The sequence below is a fragment of the Betta splendens genome, chromosome 9 (genome assembly GCF_900634795.4).
Source record: "Betta splendens chromosome 9, fBetSpl5.4, whole genome shotgun sequence".
Classification (NCBI taxonomy): domain Eukaryota; kingdom Metazoa; phylum Chordata; class Actinopteri; order Anabantiformes; family Osphronemidae; genus Betta; species Betta splendens.
Window position 1 is genome coordinate 30942409 of NC_040889.2, and position 25960 is coordinate 30968368.

The 25960-nt window shown below is 42.4% G+C and overlaps 1 protein-coding gene across 3 annotated transcripts; it reads right to left on the reverse strand.

The window, feature by feature from the left end:
* Window positions 1–1667: 1667 nt before the first annotated feature.
* Window positions 1668–25761, reverse strand: LOC114862295 (disabled homolog 2-interacting protein-like). 3 transcript variants are annotated; one of them, XM_029162457.3, is made up of 23 exons: window positions 25628–25743; window positions 25120–25238; window positions 24947–25049; window positions 22445–22518; window positions 21956–22065; window positions 21264–21278; window positions 19492–19636; window positions 18589–18761; window positions 18249–18520; window positions 17682–17890; window positions 14623–14767; window positions 14293–14437; window positions 13742–13978; window positions 13360–13549; window positions 13053–13273; window positions 12662–12753; window positions 12110–12577; window positions 11424–11701; window positions 3885–3998; window positions 3532–3654; window positions 3379–3458; window positions 3221–3308; window positions 1668–3144 (listed from the first exon to the last, which is right to left on the reverse strand). In XM_029162457.3, the coding sequence occupies exons 1-23, from the start codon at window positions 25686–25688 to the stop codon at window positions 2974–2976; spliced, it is 3633 nt and encodes a 1210-aa protein (XP_029018290.3). In that variant the 5' UTR covers window positions 25689–25743; the 3' UTR covers window positions 1668–2973. The 3 variants fall into 3 exon arrangements, with proteins under 3 accessions (XP_029018290.3, XP_055367670.1, XP_055367671.1); XM_055511695.1 differs by lacking the exon at window positions 21264–21278 and having other exon boundaries at window positions 25628–25742; XM_055511696.1 differs by lacking the exons at window positions 1668–3144; window positions 3221–3308; window positions 3379–3458; window positions 3532–3654; window positions 3885–3998 and adding an exon at window positions 4024–5330 and having other exon boundaries at window positions 25628–25761.
* Between the last annotated feature and the right edge of the window lie 199 nt (window positions 25762–25960).

The window sequence follows — 25960 nt, forward strand, 5'->3', positions numbered from 1 at the left end:
TACATTTTAAAGCTTGATTTATGTGGGGAATCATTGGGTTTTAGTTGTGTCTTATCTTAAGCCTGCAAACCCTCAGCTGCAAAAATGTTTGGTTGTTTTAAAGAAACATTAGTTGGATTTTAAGTGAACACTGACTGAGCTGAGTGCAAAGCGGCTGGAATGAGAATCAGTTCCTCGAAGTCTGAAGCCATGGTTCTCGACCGGAAGAAGGTGGTTTGCTGTCACAGTCTGGGGTTTTTGCCTGCATTTCCTGTTTTATTCTTGTAATATTTCCGGTATCTGTTCAGTCTTTTTCTGCTTTACGTTTTAGTCACATGACCAACAGTCCGTTACCTGGCCAGTGCCACAGCCGGTTCCAGGCCCCAGGCTCCAGGCCGCTACCGCAGCTCTCCCGCCACGTTGGAATCGGTTGCAACAGATCTCCCGCTACGTCGACTTCTGCTGCACCGGGTTTTATGCCATACCAGAAACCTACCGACCCAGTGGCAGCTCAACCGCGCCCTGCCCAGACTCAAGTTCCTGCCCCAACCCAGTTCGGAAGGCACACGCAACACATCTGGCCCCTGCTTTGGTTGCCGTTCCGCCAAGCTAGGTCTCCATTCTGTCTCGTGTTGGCCCAGGAGAGGCCATTCTGTTCTGTTTTGGCTCTGAGGAGGAGGACCTTCTGTCCCGTTTTGGCTCAGAGTAGGAGGCCATTCGGTCCCGTTTGGGCTCAGAGTGGGAAGCCATTCTGTCCCGTTTTGGCTCCAAGGAGGAGGCCATTCTGTCCCATTTTGGCTCCAAGGAGGGGGCCATTCTGTCCCATTTCAGCTCAAGGGGGAGCGGATGTTTGCTCTCTCCAGGTTGGAGGAGAGATCCTTCTCCAAGTGTAGGAGTTCAAGTATCTTGGGGTCTTGTTCATGACTAAGGGAAGGAAAGGAGCATAAGATCGACAGAGATTGGTGCGGTGGCTGCAGTAATGTGGCTAGTGTATCAGTCCGTCGTGGTGAAGAGGGAGCTGCCTCCTGTAGGGCTCCACCTCTGGGAGGTGTTCCGGGCACGTCCTACTGGTAGGAGGCCCCGGGGAGGACCCCAGACATGCTGGAGGGACTATGTTTCTAAGCTCTTCTGGGAACACATTGGGTTCCCATCAGAAGAGCTCATGGGAGAGGGAAGGCTGGAGCTCTCTGCTTAGACTGCTGGTGTGAGGGTGGATGGATGCCCTAATTTTCGTAAATTTTTACTGCATAACTAAAAAGCGAATTGAATTGGATTCATATGTCCATGACAGCAAAAGGTGTCAGGCCAGTGCCAACGCTACCAAAGCTAATGTGAGCTAATTTGAACCACCAACCTTCACTGAAACCTAAGTTGCCACCAATGTTAGCATGCTGTAAGTTGCACAGCAGCTCTGTCACCCATGTGTGAATGAGTGTTAGGGTAAATGTGATGCAGTGCGGGACCATTTACTATTTACTGTAGCACTACAGATTTACCCTGTAGCATGAGATGTTCCTCCACTCTCATGACCTGAGGCTACAAAAAGCCATTGATCCCCACATTAACTGGTAATTGATAACACAGATAAGCCCCATTTACTCCATCCCAGCTATTTCCCTGTACACATGACCAACCACAGCCAGAAAAGCATCCCCCAGTATCTGAACCCACACGTCCCACACATGCCATTGAATTACTTCACATTGTTTAGTTTTTATTAGTTGATAAAAAATGGAAAACATTATATCAACAGTCTTTTTAATTAACACCTTTCTGTCTACACAACAGAGGGGATTCCAGGTATTATTCACTACATCCACAACATTTGCTATAAAATAAACTGCCACTCATTGCCATGGAACAGATAGATGTTATAGTTTATTGGAGCATCTCTCTATAAATACTCATGTTCATAAATAACAAGAACAGGAATGAAAGGTTTCTCATAAATACAGAAGAACAGAGACTGTGAACAGCAGAGAGAAGTTCAGTAGAGTCTAGACTGTACAGAGGCAGACGAGTGTATGTTCACAAACTATCACAATTTAAAGATTTTTTTTAACTGTTCTACAATAAATTTAATGTTAATATTAAAATTAGAATTGTTTCAAACAATACAAACTAATGTCCCAACACGGCCTCTGAACCCCTGATAAACCAGAACTGAACTCTACGGAAGCCCACTTTACAACCCAACCTTTGTTCTGAAAGCTTCCAGTTGTTGTGTTAAACTAGGCTAAGCAGGACCTGTCTCTGCACACACACATTAGCATAATGGACACAGTAGTGTTGGATTGCTGCTTTAAATCACAATCTAAAGAGTCTAAGAGTCTGTTAACTTAACATTTGCTCTGTTTGCAGATGTGTGCTCTGTTATGGATGTGTGTTTGTATGGTATGTATGGTTTTTCTCAGTTTTCCCCGCTGTGGGACTAATAAAGGCATTCTTATTCTTATTAAAACGATAACAGCTCTGTGCTCCTGCCGTCTAATATGGTCCCCTCACTTTAATAATACTTGGAACTTTTGATCAAAACAAGTAACCACATGGTTGAAATTACCCAATGTGACCAGAGCCACACACAGAGATGATGAGAGGTGATCATTAAATGGGTGTGTTCTAGTTCTAGTTCTAGTTCAGTCAGCGATGTATACAGTCAGAGTCAGTCACAGTTAAAGATGAAGTCTTAGACTGATTTTCCAGGACTGACAATGAAGTGCAATTGAGAAACAGGATATGATGTCAAACTGTAAGAGGAAACATGCAAAACAAAACAGATTGTGTGGGGTAACCTAGCATCAGGGATGAAGTCACATTCCATTTGTTCATGAGTGCAGGTGATAAATACAATAGCACTAGCTGCTTGGATAAAAAATAAATAAATCAAATATAGCGACTTCAATTAGGTCTGCCTCAGACCACCCCATATGTCATGCAGATAAGCTACTCCCTCTCCCTGCAGTCACAGCCAATCACAGCTCAGCTGCATGTTGCTCAGCAGTTGCCAGAGTTACGAAACTCCCCATTTTCAGTGATCTGCAGCGATGATGTGTTGCTAGGAGACAGGCCATTCCTCTGTGATGTCACAGCATATCGCTCCTTCAACTGAGTCAGAGCTGCCATTAGACGAGTGTTGGCGGCGTCAAGACTTGCTATTCTCTTTTCCTGATGGACAGACAGATAAGATAAAGAGACGGGTGATACAGAGAAGGAAGAGGGTGGGGGGCAAACAGACAAGTACCTGTGCCTCTATGATCTTCTGTTTGGAGTCAACCACTGCCTGCATGTCAGAGTGGTCCTTCTTCAGCTCCTCCTCCACTGCCATCAACCTGCACAGGTGGGATTGTTAGCATACTGACCGGTCAACAATTGTATAAAAACACAGACAAGTGTTCAAACCTGCTGATGATGCTGTTCATCTGGAGGTCTTTGTCATCCTGCAGTCTCCTCAGTCTGCTCTCTGTGTCCTCCAAGCGAGTCTGAAACACACACAGTCCAATTGGCATAGCTGGGTCACATGTCTGAATGAGTGGGATCAGGTGACAAGCAGACCTGGTACTCCTGCAACATGCGTTGGTTCTGTTGATCCTGAACCATCAGGCGGGTTTCGCATTCCTCCTGACGTAATGCAGCAACTCGTAACTTCTCCTGCAGTAATGCAATCTCCTGCTGGTACTACACACACACACACACACACACACACACACACACACACACACACACACACACACACACACACACACAGTAACATTGTAAGTGTAACATATGGCAAAGAAAGAATTTCTTCTTTCTTTTAACGGTACACACATGTTCGTGAGAAGACCTAGTTGATTCACAGCAGATTCATTTTCTTGGATGGACAATTGTTTGCATATTGATGAGAACCCTGGACTCATGGTTCCTACCTTCTCGATGAGGGCATCATCATGACGATCTTCCTCTGTCTCGCCATAAGAGGAGGCAGAGTTCATGTTGAGTAGCCAGGCCGCGGTTCGATCCAGTGCACAGGGAGACGGTGCCTGAACACACACACACACACACACACACACACACACACACACACACACACACACACACACACACACACACACACACACACACACGATAAAAAAGATTAAAAAGATAACAATGATTAAACGTAATAAGGTGACAGATTAAATAGGTGACCAAGGTGCATCGTTGACGATCATGAAAAAGCTATTTTAAAAAGATTGAGGAAAGTATTTGTGGTTAATTGCTTAACTGTTAAAAAGTTTAATAACTAGTCATAATTAACCAGTAATTACCAAAAATCTTCTTGAAATAGTCATAATTTATTATTCAAAAGCAAAAATAGTGATATTAAAGCTAAAGATTTGGCTTGCGGCTTTTATTTTCAAATGACTTAAAGGGGGTGTGTTCGTATTTACTAAACTGTTAATTAGTCTTTAATTGGTAATAATAATAGTTCAAAAGCAAAAATAATGTTATTAAAACTAATAAATTCAATTGGTGCTTTATTTTAAAATAATTTAGAGGAAGTGTGTGAGCGTATTTACTACACTGTCAATTAGTCCATTCGAAAAGATGCCAACCGCTGATTAAGCCGCTAACGCCAAAAAGTTGACTACGACAAAACATTAAAAAAAGATTAAAACGATGACAGCAATTAAAGAGAAGGGGATTAAAAAGATGATTCGATTCAAAAATTGACCAAGGTAAAAAGATGTCAAAGACTGACCAAATTGCATTGTTTGAAAGGATTTGAAGATAGTATTTGTAATTAATTGCTTAACTGTGTAATAGTTTAATAACTAGTCATGGCTTTGGCCTTCTGATGGGCTGACTGACGGTAAGCATATCGCATCACTTCCAATTACTGAGGTTTGCTGCCACTGTGTGTGTACAGCGTTACTCTGCGCTCTTTTCGAAAATATTATTGCCTTGTATCTGGTTAGCGACTGCTAAGAGTTGCAAAACAAGCTTGTAACACTCAAGCATCCTTTCCTTTCATTAAACGTCCTGCTAATCTACACTGTTGTCTAGTGTTTCCTCTAATAGCATAGCACCTAGCTTACTTTCCTAATATGGCTTCCCACTTGGCGGCACGGTGGTAGCACTGTCGCCTCACAGCAAGAAGGTTCTGGGTTCGATTCCCAGATTTCTGTGTGGAGTTTGCACATTCTCCCCGTGTTTGCGTGGGTTCTCTCCGGGTTCTCCCACAGTCCAAAGACGTGCATTTGGTTGATTGGCTTCTCTCCATTGCCCGTAGGTGTGTGAGTGAATGGTTGTCTGTCTATGTGTTGCCCTGCGTCCAGGGTGTACCCTGCCTCTCGCCCGTAGCCAGCTGGGATAGGCTCCGGCACCCCGCACTAGGGAGTAAGCGGTTAAGAAAATGGAAGTTTAAGGAAGCTTAGCTGCTACTAGTCCCCCGGTCCCAGGCAGCTGAGTAAGGACTGGGTCACGGTTCGTAAGAAATGTAGCTTTAGGGAGGCACCCACGGTTCACCACGAACTGCTTCACGTTTCACACAGGTTTTCCCCACTGGGCGACACACCCGCTGAAAAACCCACTCTGATCATTAGTCCGAAACCTGAAGTTAGAGAATCCAGCGGTCATAGTTAAGTGTTTTTGCCTGGGGCCAGAGCGGGCAACATTGAGTCTTATCTTAAGCTCCTGTCTAAGGATAAGTGTAAGTACGCTAAGATCGTAATACACGCAGGAGGTATTGACGGCCGGTTATGCCAATCAGAAGTCACTAAAACTAACAATGAGTCGGTCTGTTCGTTCACCAAAACAATGTCAGACTCAATGAAACTAGACCCTTGTCAAATCCTGGATGTCTCAAACCTTCCTTCAACTAAATAAAGATAAAACTGAAATTCTTATTGTTGGGCCTAGAAATCTGAGAGAGACACTACTGAGTCAGATAGCCACCCTGCATGGCATAACATTAGTTTCAGATTCTACTGTGAGGAACCTTGGTGTCATCTTTAACCAGGATCTCTCTTTTACATTAAACAAATCTCCAGAACCGCCTACTTTCATCTTACAAATATAGCTAAAATCAGAAGCATCCTCTCTCAGAGTGATGCAAAGAAACTGATCCATGCAATTGTTACCTCTATGCTGGACTACTGTAACTGCTTACTCATAGGATGTTCTAACAGCAAAATGATGAAAACGAGAAAACGTTGACAAAGATAGAAACGATAACAAGAGATGGCAATTAAAAAGATGATGATTAAAAAGATGACCAAGGTAAAAAGATGTCAAAGATTAAAAAGTTGACCAAGGTGCATTGTTGACAATCATAAATAAGCTGACTAGCAAGTAATACTAGAAAGTATTTGTAAATAATTACTTAACTGTGTAATAGTTTAATAACTAGTAAATATTTACCAGTCAGAAACAAAAATCTTGCCATTAAAGGTAATAAATTACATTGGTGCTTTTATTTTGAAAGAATTTAGAGGTTGTGTATGATTACTAAACTATAAAGTAGTGTTAAATAGTCATAATTTATCTTTCAAAAGCAAAAACAGCCCTATTAAAGCAAAAGATTTAGATTAAGCCTGGTTCCGATGCACCAGAACTTTCAACTTTCATGAAACTGATACCATTGTATTCTGTGGACGAAATGTTTTCATTTGATATTAGATTGGTTTCTGTGTGATGTTTAATGCCTAATCTACAGATTTGCCCAGGAAATTCCTAGTTACAAAGGGACTTCAACTTATCACCATGCTTTCCTTTGTGTGAATGTACAAAGTTGAAATACGGATACTCACTGTGCAACATACACATAGACTATGTCCACCAGCTACAATTAGGTATCCTCATTATTGTATTACATTTTTAAGTGTTACGATTGTTTAATTAGTAATGTCCAGATTAGGTCATTTATAATTTGATTTTGCTTGCTTTATTATTCATGTATGTTTTAGTGTTTACTTGGTGCTACATAAGACAAGACCAGTCATCATGAATAACATTTCATTTGTTACAGCGTTTTAAGGTACCACATATAAAACCTTAATATTCTATGCATTTATTATTGCTTCCCTGCTTAGTTGAGTGCCAAAGTGGTCATTACATGTATACTGTGTTGTTGATGGATCTTTGAGCTTGATGAAAAGAGGAAAGATTAGTTATCCCAGATTTAGGAGCAATCCAAATCAAATAGTTTGATACCTGATCTGAAGCGGTGGAACTCTTCACCACTGAATGAACTCATTTCTCCGCCCTGCAGTGACCACTGCCCCAGGGGTATTTAAACCAGTGACACCCTACTTGAATTGGATAACCCTCTATCTTCAAACTTCTTTCACCTTCTCTTTTTGCGTTGCATTACATTTCTTTATTTTCCTTTGTTCTTAAATTTTGTAAACTTAAGTTGAACTTAGAAATACGAACGAGCAACGATTTTGTTACGTTAGGAAGTCATCAAGAAACTCTGCAAAACTGAAACCATTACAGATATTTTTGATCGAACTAATTAAATTAGATTCCAGCCCATTTTCTTTTTTGGGCTAGTTTAAGTAGCGCTGACGCTTTGAAACACCTTGAAAGCCCATCCTGGCTGACTGTTACTTTGCTGACCCCAAGCCGTCATCATCACCGCAGGTGACGATTCCTGTCCCAGAGGCTGTGGCACCTGGATCAGAGAGTGCACGCCTGCTCAACCAAGCCGGTAACGGGAGACGCTGCACAGCGGCCTACAGCTCCAAACTAAGGCAAGACGAACATCTCTAATCCTCTGAGAATTCTGGTGTTTCTCAAAGCGCTAAAATTGAAAATTCGTGTATTGTATAAGTTTGAAACAAATACTCTTTTCGCTTGATCAAAGCCATCACACACTCAGCTCTTGACCATTCCTGGTCCTTTCACTCATTGATTCATTCATCGCTGATCATCTCATTCTGATTGTTTTCTCATTTTCTGTTCTGTTTATTTGAGTATTTCCATATTATGTTATTCATATATCCAGTAGTGTTAGATTAATAAAACGTTAAAAGCAAATTTGGTTTTGTGTGCATTGTTCTTCAGATTTAAACAGAGGTCACAGAACCGCGTCATAACTGGTAACTTATTGAATTGACGTCTGACATTGACTAGATTGATACAAGCGTGGTTTCAGCTTTAAAACAAACCTGGTGCCCCAACTTCGAGGTATATTAATGTTTCTGCATTAATATCAAACTATTAATAATTTGAATCTACTACAGTGGTTATTTACTGAACTGTAAAATAGTCTAATTATCGATTGGTAATTATTCAGAACCAGACATTTTTAGAAAATCTTGCCATTAAAGGTCATAAATTGCATTGGTGGTTTTATTTTGAAATGATTTAAAGGAAATGTATGGGGGTAATAATGTAACTGTCAATTAGTCTTAAAATAGTCATAATTAACCATTCAAAGGCAAAAAAGTGCAGTTAAAGCTAATAAATTGAATTGGTGCTTTTATTTTGAAAAGACGTAGGGGAAGCATGTGTGTGTAATTACTAAACTGTTAATCTATCTTTAAATAGTCAATTACCCATCTAAAAGCAGAAATATTACTATTAAAGCTAATTATTTGGCTTGGTGCTTTTATTTTGAAAGGATTTAAAGGAAGAGTCTGATTAATTACTAAACAATCAAACAGTGTAGTTGACTAATCAGTAATATGCATGGAACTGCTCTGTACACTGAGCATCGGCAGTTTGACCCGTGAGCTGCGCCGTCGCCATGGAGACGAAAGGCGGGAAAATCAGGCTCACTCTGCTCTGTGAAAGCAGAGCCAGACACATCATTAGAAAGAAGACAAGTATGACTACGATTTAGTGAAATAATTACGTTGATAGAGTAAAAATTGTGACTGTAGTGACGAGTAAAAGACAGAAGTTCTGTCTTTAAAAAGTGCACCCTCTCACTCTAGCTGTGACACCACGCACTCTAGCTGACGCAATACACACTACTGGAAAAGCTGAAAATGTAACAAAAAACATACAATATTTAAACGCTTACAAAATTGTGCCTGAAAATTGTGGAAATTGTCTACAATAAAGTGTTGAGAAAAAGAACACAACCGAAAAACATAATAAGTACAGGTATAACTAGAAAAAGCATTCCCATAGGAAAATGCACAGTGAATGCTTCCATGCTGAATGTATTGCTGAAGAATTGCTGAAAATAGCAGAAACATTTGAAACATATCTGAACGTAAGTATTAGATGAATGTATCTGAAGAGAACTGGGAGTTCTTTAAACAGAGCTGAATATTTTCAGAAGAAGCTGAAGCAGTTGAATGTTAAATTAAGAAAAGTTCAAAGAGGTCAACTGAAAATCAAGAAACACTACAATAAAGGAAATGTGTAAAGGACTGCTGAAAGTGATGAAATTTTGCTGAATGTGACGAAATGTAGCTGAATGCATCAAAATAGATAAATAGAGTTGAATAGAGCTGAAAGAATACTGGAAAGTTTAAAACAGCTGAAAGTAGCTGCAGAGGCAGTAGTTTTTTATAATATAGCTGAATGTTGCTGATATATTAAATATATAACTCAATTTATCCTAAGGAAATCAATGTAGTATGTATATTAATAACTAAATGCACAAACATGCCTCCAATGGGAATCCAAACCAGATCTCCTACTCCCGAATCAAGGACTTATACCATTGAGCCACAGGATATGAGTGGTGGATGAGAAAAAAGGCTGAAGCAGTTGAAAGATTTTCTACGAAAGCTAATGATTTTGACTTATGCTTTAATTCTGAAAGGATTTAGGCGAAGTGTGTGCTTAACTGGTAAAGTTAAAACAGTGTCAGTAACTATCCAGTCAAAGGCAGAAAACATGCTAATAAGCAATTGGATTGCTTTTATTGGGTAAAAGATTTTGAGGGCATGTGGATTTTTATTGTACTGTAAAATATTCTAATTACTATTTGTAATTAATCAGTTGAGACATTACTGAAACTACCGGATGAATTGAATGTATAGCTGATCAGATCTGCAAAGAAAATGTTGTAGAGCTGAATATGCACAAATAAAACAAAAGTAGTTTGAGCTAAATAATATAAATTATAAGATGTTTCACACATGACTAGCATCCTTTAAATCCTTCTGAATTTTGCTGAAAGACTTGTTCTAGTCAGGTTTCAAAGCAGGATCTTCTGCATCAGAGCCATGCTCTTTAGCCACTCAGCCACACTAGCTGCTTGAAGCACTGCTCAGAGGAGCAGTATACATACTACTGAAAAAACTGAAACTTTCGAAAATTTCTTCATCTATAATATAGATTACTAATAAAGTAATACATGAAGCATATAACTCAATTTATCTGTGAGACACAAATATTTATATTATAATGTGATTGCATAAACATGACTCAGAGGGGAATCAAACCCACATCCCCCATTCCAGAGCCAATAACTTACGCCATTGAGGTACAGTATATAATAGCTGAAAGACAACGTAGCTCAAGAGGTTCCTCCAGATGGAAAGAAATGTTTAGTAATTTTATTAAACAAAGACTTGAATCTTGCAACAGTGTCAAAGGTGTAAACCTAAGACAAATGTGACCAGCTTCTGTTAGGGTGCCAGAAATACTCACTATTAATACTACAATACAAGTATGGCTAAATATACCTATATATACCTATACAATAAAGATCAGGTAGTTTAAAAAAGCTGAATGTTTACACCTGCTCTGATCAGGAATGGGCATTGTAATGAACTCATCAGTTATATGCATAGAGCTGCTGTGGACACTGAGAAGAGCAGAGAGAATGAGATCAATCACCGATCTACTGCAGCTGCGCCGTTGTCATGGAGACGGTCATCCAAAGGCAGGTACTCCACAGATCAGCTCAATTAGTTGAAGCTGATTTGCTCCCCTGCTCAACAGGATTGTTACAGCAAAACCATTATGGTTATCACAAAAATAACTTCACTTTATGATTCCCAAGGTTTCAATGAGCAACTGCCATAAGTTTTATATTTGAGGAGTAAGAATTGTGGCCACAGCATATTAAAAAAAGGCCACTCCTTTTGCGCTTTTTCTCAAAAGCCTCACAGACAAATGCATTGGTGTATGGGCGAAATTTTTGAACTCTCTGCGCTTTGAGGCAGACACAGACTAAAATATAAGTCTGATGGCGAGTAGAAAACACATGTTCATAGAGTAAAAACTGTGGCCATAGTAATGAGTTAAATAGAAAGGTTTTGGCTTAAAAAATGTGTCCTCACACTCTAGCTGTGACATCACATACTCCAGCTCAGTACTGTGAAGTACTGTGATAACCCGAAATCTGAAGATATCAGAGAGCTGTTGCCAGCGTTCCCACTAATAAAGAAATCTGATGATATCAATAGTGTGAGAGCTGTTGCCAGCTCTCCCACTAAATATATAAAATGTGTTGATCTACAGTATGGCCCCTCGCCCTAGGAAAATATGTTGAAATAGTAACAGTTTGTTACCTTGGCAGCCGGGCGCTGTTTCTCAGGGCTGTCCCCTTTAGATGACGATGATGTCTGTCGGAGTCGTGATTGCCCACTGCTTGGCCAGTCAGGACTTGAAGACATTATGCTACCAGAGGCTGGACGAGGAGGATAGACAGAACCCCCACCGCTGCCACTGAGCATACTGGGGGGAGTCCGGCCTCGGGCAGGTCCCGGGGGAGCAGAGTTCGGGGGAGGGGGCTGATCAATGCGTCTTTGAGGACCTGAGGAATTCTGACGAGGGGCCCCCGAGGTACCTTAGGAAGGTGGATAGGGACAACAAAGATGTGACATCGTCAGAAAGTGTTTTATACTTGTTATTTCCTTCCTGAAGAGTAAATGAAAAACTTGTTACTTATATCTCTGACTAAGCTGCTGGTTTTGTGATTTGTGTAAAATGTGTTTCTTTTTGCTGTATGTATGGTAACTCATCTCACTCCTATGTCCAAAGCTCAGTTACCACAGTTGAAGGTCTTATTTTTATGTTTACGTTTGAGCAAAACTAAATATTGGTGTTATTCATTCAGTGAAATTTTTATTCTTCACCAAGAGGAAGCTAAACATAATTTCCCCAACCAACTAGCAAACTTCACTCGCATGTCAAATCCTTGCTGATCATTCGTCCACCCCCCACATTGTTATTTAGTGGATCTGGTTCTGGTCACCTGTGAGAGTCTCAGTGAGGGACAGAGCTCGTCTGGAGTACTCCTCTCCACTGCTGCTGCTTGACATGGCTGACATCCTCTCCCCCCTCTCCCCACCTCCGAGCCCGACAGACATCTGGGTGAGAAATGCTGGCTTGGTTGCCATGGTGTCGACATTTCCTTGCGACCCTGCTGACCCATCTGATGGTGTGGCATCCTGCTGTTGCTGTGGCTGCCGAGGAGATGTGGTGGTCATGTGATACACAGGGTTCTGGAAAGACAGGGGGAGTAGCCCTGTCCTACGTTGCCATTTGCTGTCGTCAAGGCCATCAGTAGGAGAGGAGTCCTGTAGGTCAACCAGAGACAGGCTGCGACTCTCATTGGTCAGCTCCATCCCATCCCTCCGGCACCCATTATTCATTTCAAAGGCTGCCTCAGTCTCATTGGGTTCTGAGTAGGAAGAGCTTGGAGCAGGAGAACCCTGTAGGCCTGCAGAAGATAACATCAGCAGCACAGGGTCAGATGTCAGTAGCCAGAGTGATGTCAGCATAAAGATCCTAAGTCAAGGGTTACCTGATGTGGGCTGCAAACTGGATCCTTTAGTGACAAAAAATAAATCTTTGTTTTCAGGCGTTGGAGATGGAAGTCTGGTAAAGTCCACTACACTGCAAACACAGAGAGCCAGTAGGTCAATAAGAACAAGTACAAACACAAAGTCAGGATTAGCAGACATTCAATTAATGGCACAATATGATGATAATGGTGTGTGTTTCAATGATATTAGTATTAATATTACAGTATAGTTGGTGTTGGCAGAGGAAACTTAATACATGTCGTCTGACGTTCTTATTCACCAGTAAATTCCTTATAGCTAATCTTTGACGTTTGCAAAGGCTGGAATGCTACATTCCATGTACAAATCTATGTCTCTGCTGGTTTATGCTTGTATTTTGTTGATGCTAACCTCCCGTCCAGCCCAATGCCACCCTGCAGGCCAATGGAGGGATTACAGGGAGGAGACAGTGGTGGAGACAGAGGGGGTGGGGACAGAGGAGGTGGAGCCACCACCCGCTGTGGCTCTGGAGAGGAGAAAGACCCAGGATTACCCAGGCCCCCTGGGTTAACCAGAGCTGCCGAAACATCTCTGAGAACCCGAGGAAGAGGGCCAAGCTTCGCCAGGCAGGACTGGAGACAAAACAGTTTGAGAAAGAGATATAGGTGTTAAAGGGGGGAGATGCTACCTGCCCTCGTGTTACCTGTTCTAGTCTTACCTGATCCAGCTCAGTAAGTAGTGTGTGCAGGCAAGACAGCTCTCTCCCAAGGTCAATATACCCATCGAAGCCAGCAGTGTGGTTCAGCCCATCTGGGTTTGAAATCTCCTGCAGGAAGCGCTGCATGCTGCTCCATTGTCGTTCTACAAAGTCGTTCATAAACAGCATGTATTCCTCCTTGGTGCCAAACCTGCAGCCACAGGCAACAGTCAGGTACACAGATAACTCAGGATCAGCTACAATTATTACAGTACAGTAAAAGCCTTTTAGTGTGTTCACAGTCAAAACATTCATGCCTTGTTGACAATGACAATAGAGGCTATTTAATCTTCTTAGACCAGGTTCAAATTAAAAGCCCTTCCAAGTAGGAGCCCAGACTTACTTGCTGAAGTTGGCCAAGTTCTGGATCACCTTGGCAATCAGGGTCAAGGTTCTTGCTGTACGCTCGTCTGGATACTCCTGCATCAATTCAAACAGCGACGGTGACATCACAGCTGGACACAGGAAGCGCAGGAACAATGATGCGCTGATCAGTCTCTCACTGATGTCGGGCCGCCCCCGGCTACCACACTCCTGCCGCCATGATGCAAACACCTCCTTCAGTTCCCGGGGAAACACCCTATTTGATAATTTAGCAAGAATGTGATAGAGTATAGTCATATTTTTTTCCAACAATTCTGTATTTATGTCTTTTGCATTATATGCATTTTCCTGCTGTTGCAACATGGCAATTTCCCCATTGAGGGAAAAATAAAGGTTTTCTGTTCTATTCTATTCTATTATAGATCAAAATGGTGTGTTTTTATTTTATATTTTGAAACCTATGGGTAAAAATAGGTGGCACAAATAAAATGACACATTTTTAGCAGTGAGTTCTTCTGTCGAGTTTTGCACAGTTGGAAAAATCATAATGAAAGATTTTCTCTGATTTACCTATACGAGTCCAAGATCTTGCAGAAAGCAAGTTCACAGCACATCCTCAGGTTAGCCTGATGCTCTGCGAGGTCAGAGGTTGAACAGCGAGATGGGTCGACCTCACAATTTTCATCGGACTCGTACAGAGCTTTAATAAACTCACCTAAAACAAAGAGACAGGAGGACCAGAGACCAATAAACTGATGGATGCTGTATGCCTGCTAAACATTGGAGAGAGGACACCACACTGGTACCTTCCTAATCATAGCTCATATTTCTGCTGACTTGTTTGACTATCCAAGAATTTGCAGAAGGTTCTGAGAGGAAAGTGTGCAGTGCTGAACTTACCAAGAGCATCTTGCAAGTACTTCTGTCCAATCAGCTTCAGATATTCCTCAATGCTTTTTGTTGCCAGCGTGTTTTCTCTGAAGATCAACTGGTCATTATCACCGCAACGATCAACTTCTGACATCATCAGGTCTGTTAGGAAGTCCTACAAGAAGGAGTTGAAGATCTTTATCATTAGGTGGTGTAAGATGGAGAGTGGGACTACCTGTACCTAAGGTGGCGGAGGGAGGTGGGTGGAACTACCTGTACCTAAGGTGGAGGAGGTTGGTGGGTGGGACTTCCTGTACCTAGAATAGTGGAGGATGGTGGGTGGGGGCTACCTGTACCTAAGGTGGAAGGGGATGGTGGATGGGACTACCTGTACCTAAAGTAGTGGAGAATGATGGGTGGGAATACCTGTACCTACAGATGGAGTAGCAAGTTTTTGCTGCCTCGCTCCTGCTGGATTTTACACTGATCTCGTCATGACAATAGCATGACTACCATTACACCAAGCCCCCCTACACCAGTCATGACCACCACTGTGATGTACTTAATGTGTAACTGCCTCGTTAAGTTTTGAATACAATGCCCTTTAGGAAAACATTTAGTCAAGATCCACATGGATACTTTATTTGTTCTAATTATACTATGTATTACTGTATTGTAGTGATTAGCACAAAATTTACCGGCATTTTTTTTCAACCTGCCAGGAATAAATGACAACTGACAAAGGCCAAAAGCTTCCTCAGTCTGAGGGAAATTCCATATTACCCTCCAGTTTGGCTTCACTTCACACTTGCAAAAAACTGCCTCGTTACTTGAACAAAAGACACAAAAGTGAGTAGGTGTGATGAACCCTTGCCCAAGAAGGACACAAATTGTAGAAGATGGTTTCTGCTCCAGACTGAAAGAGTTGACATGACTCAACTTTTACAAAACTTCCCCTGAGCCATGAAAACCAGATATATTTGTAAACTGCTTAACAAGAAAATATTTCATGGTTTCACTCAAATCAAGGCTTTGTTAACATAATGCTGTATGAAGGAACTTAGTATGTGTGCATACAGTAGGTCACCCTCAGAGGACCAACAGCCTAGTGGTTGAGGCACAGAATCTCCCAGCTAGAGACTCCTTGCGTCTGGTGCCTTTTGTTTACCACACAAATTCGAGTGACACAAAATACAGAGATCTGCGCGCCCAGTTTGTGTTGACAAGGCGAGAAGAATCAGATAAGGCAAAGCACATCAGTGCCTCAAGAATGGACAGACATTGGGCCTGGTTGTATAGCAGGAAATCAGCATCATCATCCACCATATCCAGTAATAAATGGACATCTGATTATCTATGTGTGTTACCAGAGTTATGCCAGCTGATATTGTTTCAGTTCTGTGTCATTTCAGTCACCTTTTACTGCCAAATGTCACCACAATCGGCTGATTGTGACAGCTCAATAATTTTCAAGTTAACTCAGAGACTTTTCTTAAAGTAGAAACATTACCAAAAGTGCAGGAAGCTTCAGTCTCAGTAAAGTTACAGTACACATTATCCTTCATTTACAATAGGCTTCACTTCACACCTGTAAAGAACTGGCTCATCAGTTGAACAAATGAAGAGAAACATTTGTGCTCTAAAAGAATGGCGTTGCAATGACCTAACTTTCAGACAACCTGGTTTAAAAAATGGTCAAATTAACTGGATGTTTAAAATCTGTAAATAAAACTTTTTAAAAAGAAAGAGTTAGGTTTATGGCTTCAGAATATGAAAGTTTCTTATATTAAACCACCAACTAACAAAAACGGGTTGATTTAAAAAAACTATGGGTGGGAAGTTGTGTGCTTTAACCACTAGGCTCTTTGAAGTTAGTTTAGTAGTTCACAAATGTAACTGGTTACATCCCATCAGGTAAGAGCACTACAGGACTCTGATGCTTTGGGGAGAAGGGGATGGTGTGAAACCAGTCTAACTAGTGCTGTGGATTGGTCGCTCTGTCTGAAAAGAGGCTCTCTATTGTTATGTTCATCTAAGCTTGATTAGAAGATTCAAATGCTCTTTTCTCATTTGAAACAGCTTCTGAAGCAACCTGACTGACACACACTACATCCAAGTGAATATGGCCTGAATATATAGAATGAGAATTTAGGAATTTCATTTGGTACATTTGTAAAGTCCAATTCAACCTAATACATCTAGTAACTGATAAACCTCCAGAAGGTAGTTTGGCAGCTGTGGCAGCGTGAGCTGCTGATGCTTATCTATGATTAAGTACAACATTTAGCTCTGACATGAAGAAAACTTTTCAAGTTTTCTCAACTTTTTAGTTGACTGTTTATATGTCCGTCTGTTTGTCTGTCTGCCCTAGCAAAAAGTGTAGAACTGACATTGATGACTGTCAGTTTATGTCCTGTTCTTAGAACTGTGGCTATACTTGATATTTGACTCTAACTATACAGGTCAGATAATAAAGCTCCACCTTTTGGTTTTACCCTGGAATTGCATCTTTGGTCCTAAAAGTGGGGGTGGCCTTATTAACATTTTTAATACCTTCCCCAGACAGACCAGGGAGGAGATCGGCTCATTAGGGTGTGATGAGTGTATGATCAGCGCCGGAAAGGGCACAGACAGTCGACTGAAATGAGCGAAAACGAACCATTCCATCTGTACAGATGATAGAGGTTATAAGACAACACAAGCAGCAATATGCATCATCATTCTAGTTAATCCCTGATTCTCCTATTCAATCTGTACCCAAGTGTACAATTAAAGATACGAAAGCCTGAAAACTAGCTCAAAATTATATGTAACAGAACCCCACCGGAAACATATCGCTAACATACATTAATTGTCTTCATAACAATCGATGGTGTTTCATTAAGGTTACACCTGTTGGTCAGATGGAGTAGTGGAGGATAGTGGGTGGGGCTACCTGTACCTAGAGTGGTGGAGGATGATGGGTGGGACTACCTGTACCTAGAGTAGTGGAGGACGGTGGGATAGGGCTACCTTTGCCTAAGGTGGAGGTGCTACCTGTACCTAAAGTGGAGGTGCTACAGTATCTGTACCTAAGGTGGACGTATTACCTTGGCTTTGCCAGTGCTGTGCAGGATGTGGACTAGTGCAGCAGCCAGCTCCTCCTTAGCTCTCAGGCTGATGGAGGCTTCCAGAGTGTTACAGAGCAGCAGGTAGTTGGAGCTGATGTACTCTGCAAATTCCTTGTACTGCTCCATGGGCAGGATGACAATACTTTGGTGTCGAGCTTTGATCCGGACCATCGGCACTGAAGATTTCCCTGAAACACAGATTTGTATTAACGGTCAGTTTAAATGAAATATTTTAACGAAGGTCAAGGCCAGGACTGCTTATTTGTCAGCTTTGAAATCTGCTGGTCTTTTACCAAAAGCTATTTGTTTGGTGCTGCTTCTGTGGTTTTAGATGCTACTTTCTGTAACTGACTAAGTTGTATCATCCCATCCTTGTCCTCAGTAAACAAACTTCTGCAGTGTGAGTACTTGCATGTACAGGACTTTCCACCCATGTTTCTTAAACAAATACATTGTTTTATGATTTATTTGTATTAAATTACATTTCACACAACTAATGATTCAACTTCATTACTGACAAATATCATATGCAGCTTCGCATTGTACCTCGGATTGTACTGGGCGTGCTCACTGAGTACCACTTCTCCACTAGCTGCCTGCCAGTCACTGTAGCAACAGGAATGTTGATCAGTCCAACGTAGCTGCTCTTGTCCTTTTTCCTCTTCCGGTCTGTGTCTTTGTAGAGGTGCAGTGTGATAGCGCTGATAGATGGCAGACTGCTAAAGTCGAAGCGTTCTCCCCAGAAGATGTTGTCAGTCTTCAGTTTACATGATGTTCGAGCATAAAGACTGTCGTCCAGACACAGCTCAAAGAAGTACCTGTAGCATAGATAGTGCTGTTATTGTCTCATAATGCAGCTGATCGAGAGGCTCGGGTACAGGCCTACCTTTTCTTCGTGGTCAGGTCCTTTGCTTCGATCACCCACACAGTCAGCACATTCTCCATCCTCCTGCTGTTGTCTTTGTTGGGATGAACGGCTCGTCTCAGGTTCTCCATCCATTTGTCTCGCTCTGCTGCCGAGCGACATGAAAAACACTTGGTGCCTGTTGAGGTAGTTACCTAGAAGACACAGGTCAGAAGTTATAGCCTGCCTGACAATAAGCCGTATTAGCTGCTCAACATTTCAGTAGTGTATCAGAGGTGTATATAGAGGCAAATTGGGTAAACTGACTTAATCTGCCCAGTGTGGTAAATCAGTTTAATCTGCTTTGATACAATGAAAAGGCCACAGACAAATATGTCCATTACACCATGCAGAGGACTGCACAGAAGATGGACAACAGGAGCTCTCCCTCAGCAGCCCAGCACTTTTGGTGGTTTCCAGCAGGTTCACTTCAGAGATGAGAGCAAATTGACAGGGAACATGACTAGGTAGGCGTCAGGCCAGTGATGGGAAGGCCTAGTGTATACAGTAGCATGTCCTGGTCCACCAACTGGTCTAGGAGGAAGCCCAACAGGACACCTTTCTGGATCTGGTCTGGATGTTTATATCATTCAGGCAACTGAATCAACCTGTGACCTCAGGTTTTAAATTGTGTACTGACTTCAGTTGAATGAGTGAGTGAGTGAGTGAGTGAGTGAGTGAGTGAGTGAGTGAGTGAGTGAGTGAGTGAGTGAGTGAGTGAGTGAGTGAGTGAGTGAGTGAGTGAGTGAGAGAGAGAGAGAGAGATTTTTTTAACTTTAAGTTCTCATCAAAAGCCAAGTGCATCTTTTGAGCAGTGTATGTTTTGGTAATCTGCTGTTCCCCTCTGTGACATAACTGGTGTTACTGAAGTAGTCTATGGGTCACCTCGAAGCAGTAATCCTGGCCCAGGAGGGAGGAGTGGACTGGTTTGATGATCACAGACTGGTCCATCCAGAGCTCCAGAGATGAAACACAGCCAGTGGTTAGCAGAGATTCCTGGCTACTGCAGTGCAGCCGCTGCATCACACACCTGAAACACAGACAACAGGCTTGAAGACACCAGTTTGACTTAAGGTTAAGTCATATCAAGTAGATTTCTTCTTTTTTTCTACTACTGAAAAGAAAAAAATCCAGTTGACATGACTCAACCTTCAGACTATTCCACCTGGATGGCTGAGAATCTCCACGGCCACCACAGATTCATTCAGAGTTCATAAAGACAGAACTTTGTTCTCTCACTATCGTGATGAGAGAGCAACCATGTTATTTGTTTAAAGCATAGGATGAATATGTTAATATCACAAGCATAGAATGAACTACAAAATGAGCTTAAAACAAATTTGACAGAAAGGCCTCAGGCTCCAAACTACAGAGGTGGGGTCCTAAGTGTGAGGTTCCTCCTTGAACGACAGAATCTCAAACCAGTAATTGCTTTTGTTTTGCCTGTTAAGCCAAAACGTTGGGTAGAATTTGATTCTGCTGAATATGAGTGTTTGAGAACATTTTTGCATATGTTTGGCCTATTTGTACACCACCAAGTCACTGCAGGACTTGTCTCAAGGCACGTCAGTGTGACAACACGACTATACGAAAACATCCCACTAGGCAGCAGGACAAGGACAACACCCCTGTGATACTCCACAGTGACAGTTTAGCAACAACCATCAAGCTTAGAAAAAGCCTAACCAGACACTCAATCTAACAGCTGACAGCAGCTCTTTTATTCAACACAAACACAAGCACAGTCAGCAAATGTCTAACTTTGCAGACCTTAATGTTCAAACATCTTGGGCCAATGTAAAATATGTAATAAATTTAATCATTATAACATTTCCACTTTGATGACCAGATGCTGGTTACTGATGCCTTTCTTGCACAACTGCACCCAAACCAGCAGCTAACATTCAGTGAGCTGCTTGTTATTCATGCAAGCTTCAGTATCAAAGCTTGGATCCGCTCAAGCAGCTGATGCATAGAAGATTATTGGCTTAAGAAGTCAATACGCAAGTCAAATATGAACCTAGGAGATTGCCTATAAATGGATGCTTGCTCCTCATCAGTTGTCCTGTCTGCTCGTTATGGCCAAGTCTGCACCAACATTAACCCACTGGCTCTGACGTCTGACAATGACTGTCATTCAAAGCTTTAACATAAAAACCCAAGTATACCAGAACCAACCGCTGGCGAGGTACAGAGGTCCTACCATTACTCTAAGTCCATCACAGTTGGGAAAGAAGGGGGAGGGGCCACACTAGGAATGAAACATAATTTAGGATTTACCCATCATGATTATAGATAGAAGATAAAACTGAAATATGATTTCAAGGACAGATGGGGAGCTCTGTGGGGTGGCAGCAAGCTCTGACATTAAACACACATCAGCAGCACCACTGCCTCATCTGGCCTCTGTATCTTCTCATAGCAAGCTTTAAGTCTTCAGGGATGTCTGCATGTTTAACCTTGTGTTGTCTACCAGCAGGTCCAGCTCTGACACAAGCTAAAGCACTGTTAGCACACAACGCAGAATAGATACTTATGCAAATTAATGGGAAGATGCCGCCATGCCACTATAGCACACACAATGACTCATTGCAGCTGCTGTGTTTAGTCACACAACAAAGACGGTGGATGTGTGCAGGATCTGTGCAGATACTCACCGAGCATTTTGATTGCTGTGGAGGAGGAGGAAAAGGAGGAGGAAGTTGGGGGTTATAGATGCATGTTCTTTTGCAGCAGCAGAAGGAGAGACGAGAGAAAGAAAGATGGAGAACCTGCTGATTCTGATGCTGTGTGGTCGAATAGCTGAAGACCTGTCTGTCTCTCTGGTTGTCTCTCTGCTTGTTGGTTTCTCGTTAATGAAGCTACACGGCTAGTAGCTTTCTCTTGCTGTCTCGATATGACTCGACCACCCTGCCTGTCAGCAGTTGCCCCTCCCCTGCAGTGAGGCTGCCCTACTTCCCCTCCTCGTCTCCTTAGTCCTCTCCTCGCCTCCTCTGTAAGTGTGACTCTCCCTCTTTGCTCCTCCCGTTAATCCACTGCCCCTCCTCACCCATTGTCATTTTGTGCTGCTGGCATCCAGGGATTAAACCCACACTTCAGCCTCCCTGCTTCTCAGCAGACAGATTATGTGTCATGTAAATGTTGTGTTTAAACTGATAAGTAGCAGTGTAGCAATCTGTGCTTTGTTTCAACCATTGTTACAGAACTTGTCCTCCAGTAGTAACCAGACAGAATCACATCACAAGGGATCAGGCTCAGGTTAACATATCATGGATATGAGCAGTGTATGGCTACTAAGTATGAAAAAGCATCACATCATTTGACTACATTGTGGTATCAGACATGTTACCTGCTTTCAGCAGGATTCATGGATTCACTTTTAATGCTGTGCTGACGAGACAGTTTGGGCTGCGATCGGGTTCGACGAAGAGACTGTTTCAGCCTCTGGGACAGAAAACCCTGAAAAGGATGGTGTGATACAATCAATCTCCCACCAAGTATCTATAAATATATTTATTGCAGTGCTCACAAAAATGCTGCTGGTTAAATAATTAGTAAATTTAACAGTGTAACAATAACACTCAAAAAAGCAGTAATGAAAACTTAAAAATTTGTATAATGTTACTTGCTGAATATGTTAATGTACAATGGTAATATCTTTTGTTTTTTTTTTTTTGGAGGAGTGGGAGCCACTCTGCACCTGTCTGTCTGTCTGTCTGCTCCCACGCTGTTTGACCTGTAGGTGGAGCCAACCAGCTAATCTACAGCTAGGTCCCTGTTACCATGGAAACAAAGGTCTGATCCCTCTATGTTTTTGTGTCATTTTCAATGCGCTCACCGTGATTCTGGCAGTGGGCGTGTCTACAGTGGAGTTACTGGGCATGCTCTGTTGACGCCCTCTGTCTTCACCATCTGAAACAGGTGCATAGTGGGAATGGTTGTAGTTTATTTTTTATATTATAAGAAACCAATTATAAGAAACACTGACTGAGCAGCTATTGCCATGATAAATGCCAGTGATGCAGTTGCTATGGTGACCAGCGACAGGAGAGAAGATGAGGATAAACATTGAAAGAAAAAGCCATATGTCATGCTCTGTGTTTTTAATTTCTATATTATTTACTATTAGTATTCTATTGTTAATATTGTTGCCACGTATAGCTGCGGCTCTGCACTGTGCATGTGTCTGAATGTTACTGTCACTACAGATTTAGTGTCAGTTTGCTACAGATGATCAATTTTATGTTTGTTTGTTTTTTTAATCCATTGTTTTGTTGAGAGTCACATTTAGTGGTATCAGTTTGTGTGAGGGAATGAAAATGATGGTTAGTGAGTGAAAACAGAACAAAATCCACTCAGTCAGGTGGAGGTCCAGACCAACCTCCTCCAGGCTGGTCTGGTCAGGCAGTGTCAGATGCACTGGCTGCATGGTGTTGAAAGCACTGGAGAAATCAAAAAACATGATCCTCACAGAGCTGCCGGACTTCTCCAGGTGAGAAAGAGCTTGATGTAGAAGGGAGATGATGGCGCCATCTATTCCTATGCCATGTCGGTAGGCGAACTGCAATGGGTCCAGGTAGTTTCCCACCGCAGAGCGGAGGTGACCCAGAACCAGTCTCTCCAGTGTCTTCATCAGATGGGACGTGAGGGCCACTGGTCTGAAGCTGCTGAGGTCTTTGGCATGCAGTGTCTTGGGTACTGGTACCACGCAGGAGGTTTTCCAGAGCCGTGGTACCACCCTGAGCTTGAGGCTCAGGTTGAACACGTATTCCATGACTCCCCACAGTTCATCTGCGCAGGACTTTAGGAGTCTGTAGCTGATGCCATCTGGTCCAGCTGCTTTCCTGGCCTTAATCCTCTTAAGCCCTTTTTTAGCTGGGTGCTGGAGAAGCACAAGGGTTGAAGGAGTGTCTCAGGTTGGTGTTAAGTGGAGTGGAGTGTTGCTGAGATGAGTAGCCGTTATGCAGGGCTGATGGTAAAGGCCTTTGTTTAGAGGCGTGAAGGACTGTGGGGGGTGGTCCAGTGGTGTGAAGTCACAAAAGGTTTGGAGGCAGCTGCTAGGGGGTATGAGTGGGTGATAGGTAAAACCTATTGAAATGTGAGTTCAGGTCATTGACCCAGCTCAGGTCCCCCTCAGCCTGTGGGTGTGGTGCTTTGAAGCCAGAGTTGGTTTTCAGGCTTCTCTACACCTCACTAACGTTGTTCTGCTTCAGCTGCTTCTCCATTTTCCTCCAGTAGCTGGCCTTCCCCTCACGGATTTTCCTCCTCAGCTCCTTCTGCAACCTCCTTAGTTCCTCCCTGTCCCCTGATTTAAATGCTCTCTTCCTTTACCTTAGCAGAGCTTTAATATCAGGGGTGACCCACTGCTTGTCGTTGGCGAACCACCGAACCCGCCTGAAGGGAACAGTGTTTTCACAGCAAAAGTTAACATAGTCTGTAATGCAGTCTGTGATGGCATTTATGTCCTCCACATGTGGGTTGCAGAGCCCTGTCCACACAGTGGTCTACAGGTCTATACACAGGCAGGAGATGCAGGATGTCATGGTCATCTCTGCCCAGGGGTGGGAGGGAGCATGCACTGTAGGACTCTTTAGTGTTAGCAAAGAATAAGTCCAGAGCTCAGAGGGATGCTGGAGCTCTGGCTCTGTCTAATTCAACAAGCACTGCACTGTTCACCCACTGCCATCATGAGCCTGCTCCAACTTACATCTCGCCTTCTCTCTTCCTACTGGTTCAATTACTCTGTAATAATTGAACAGAACTGTGAATACCTGTGGTTTGGACTGATCCATCAGACTGGGTAGCTATAACATGCATCCTAATCCACTTTTTATCATTTTCTAATTTGTGTCTTTTGCATCTCATAAATTTGGTTGTTTTTTAGTACAACAGAGTCTGTGTCAACCGCTTTGATTTAGATCCAAGTCACAAAAACGGTTTTCTACACCTTAATTCAGATACGTTGATGTTAATGTCAGTAAAATCTGTGATCTTTGAACTTTAACTTCCAACTTTTAAATCTTAAACTCTAGTTTCCTTAAACTCAGCTCCTACTTAGTTTAGGTTAGGATTGTCAACAGTGAGCAGAGACACAGGCATACAGTACATTCTGGAGTGGTACCAGCCTCAGATTTCAGATTATGAGATTGTTATTATGATGCGTCGTTAAGATTATCCAGACAATCTAATCCCCGTAGCAACCATCAGAAAGAAATTAGACACTCTTACCAGTTAGACCGTTCAACACTGCATTAAATACAGCATAACTGTGTATCATTGTGTCCACCTGTCTCAGTGTCTCTCTGTGTATTGCAGCTCTGTAGAACCCATAATGTTTTACCTTTGTGGGTGGGGCAAGGGGGTGCTGAGGTCACACGAAGAGTGTATTTTAGCAGCCAAACAGTACAAGCCTCCGCCCTCTCTGCCAGCAGGAGGGGATGGATCTGAGGAACACAGGAGGAAAGCTGTAATTTAAAAGGGACCCGGCACAAACATTCTGATCATCCATAGTACCTGCAGGTTGTCCAGCATCAGTAACTGAGAGTCCGACAGGATGCAAAACATCTGGTTCCAGATGTCTGGCTTCGCCTTGTGACCACAGGACAACCAGTGGTTGAAGCCTTGCTTTAGCTCTGTCACAGCGTCATAATATAATTAAATCCAGATGACCAGTGTTTGGTTTACAGACGTGCTACTGCTGCCACGCAATAATTGGATCATGTTGGTTTGTCATTCATCACTGAGTAGTTTTATGTAAATGATGTGAGTAAAGTTAATGCTGTGTTCATCACTAATGGGTTTTTTGAGTCATTTCATTGTTTTCCATGTGATTAACCTCATGTGACTGAAAGCTGTTTGTTTGCTGCCTGTTGTTCTCCCCCAACTCAACCTAGGCAGATGGCTACCCATCGTTAGCCTGGTTCTGGAGGTTTCTTCTCCACTATAGCTACAGTGGGAACACACATCACTAGCCATAGCTGCTAGACAGATTTGTGCCTTTTACAGCAGTCAATCAACTCACCAATCACATACATCCAGCCCAGGTGTTGACATCTGGAGAGGTGTTTTACCAGATCCTCCATAGCCACAATATCCTTTAGGCAAAGGAATGCATTAAGGATATTCTACCTGTCTGTCCCTAACATGTACACAAGTCTGACACAGGGACAGATGGTAGATAGAAGAGAAGACATGTTAATTTTGATGTAGTTAGAGAAGCACACATGACAGGAGACACAAGACAACAAGTAACAGAAAAAGTCAAAGACGAGTAAACTTACATACAAGTAGATAAAGAAGCTGCACCTTGATCTGTGTCTGGATACAGGACCAATGAAGACCCAACACATAGTGG

Coding starts and splice junctions, on each gene's coding strand:
- LOC114862295 (XM_029162457.3), bottom strand. CDS start 25,688: ATGGAGGATCTGGTAAAACACCTCTCCAGATGTCAACACCTGGGCTGG. Junction 18,521..18,588: donor GACCTGACCACGAAGAAAAG/GTAGGCCTGTAC, acceptor TCTATGCTACAG/GTACTTCTTTGAGCTGTGTC. Junction 3,309..3,378: donor ATGAACAGCATCATCAGCAG/GTTTGAACACTT, acceptor CCACCTGTGCAG/GTTGATGGCAGTGGAGGAGG.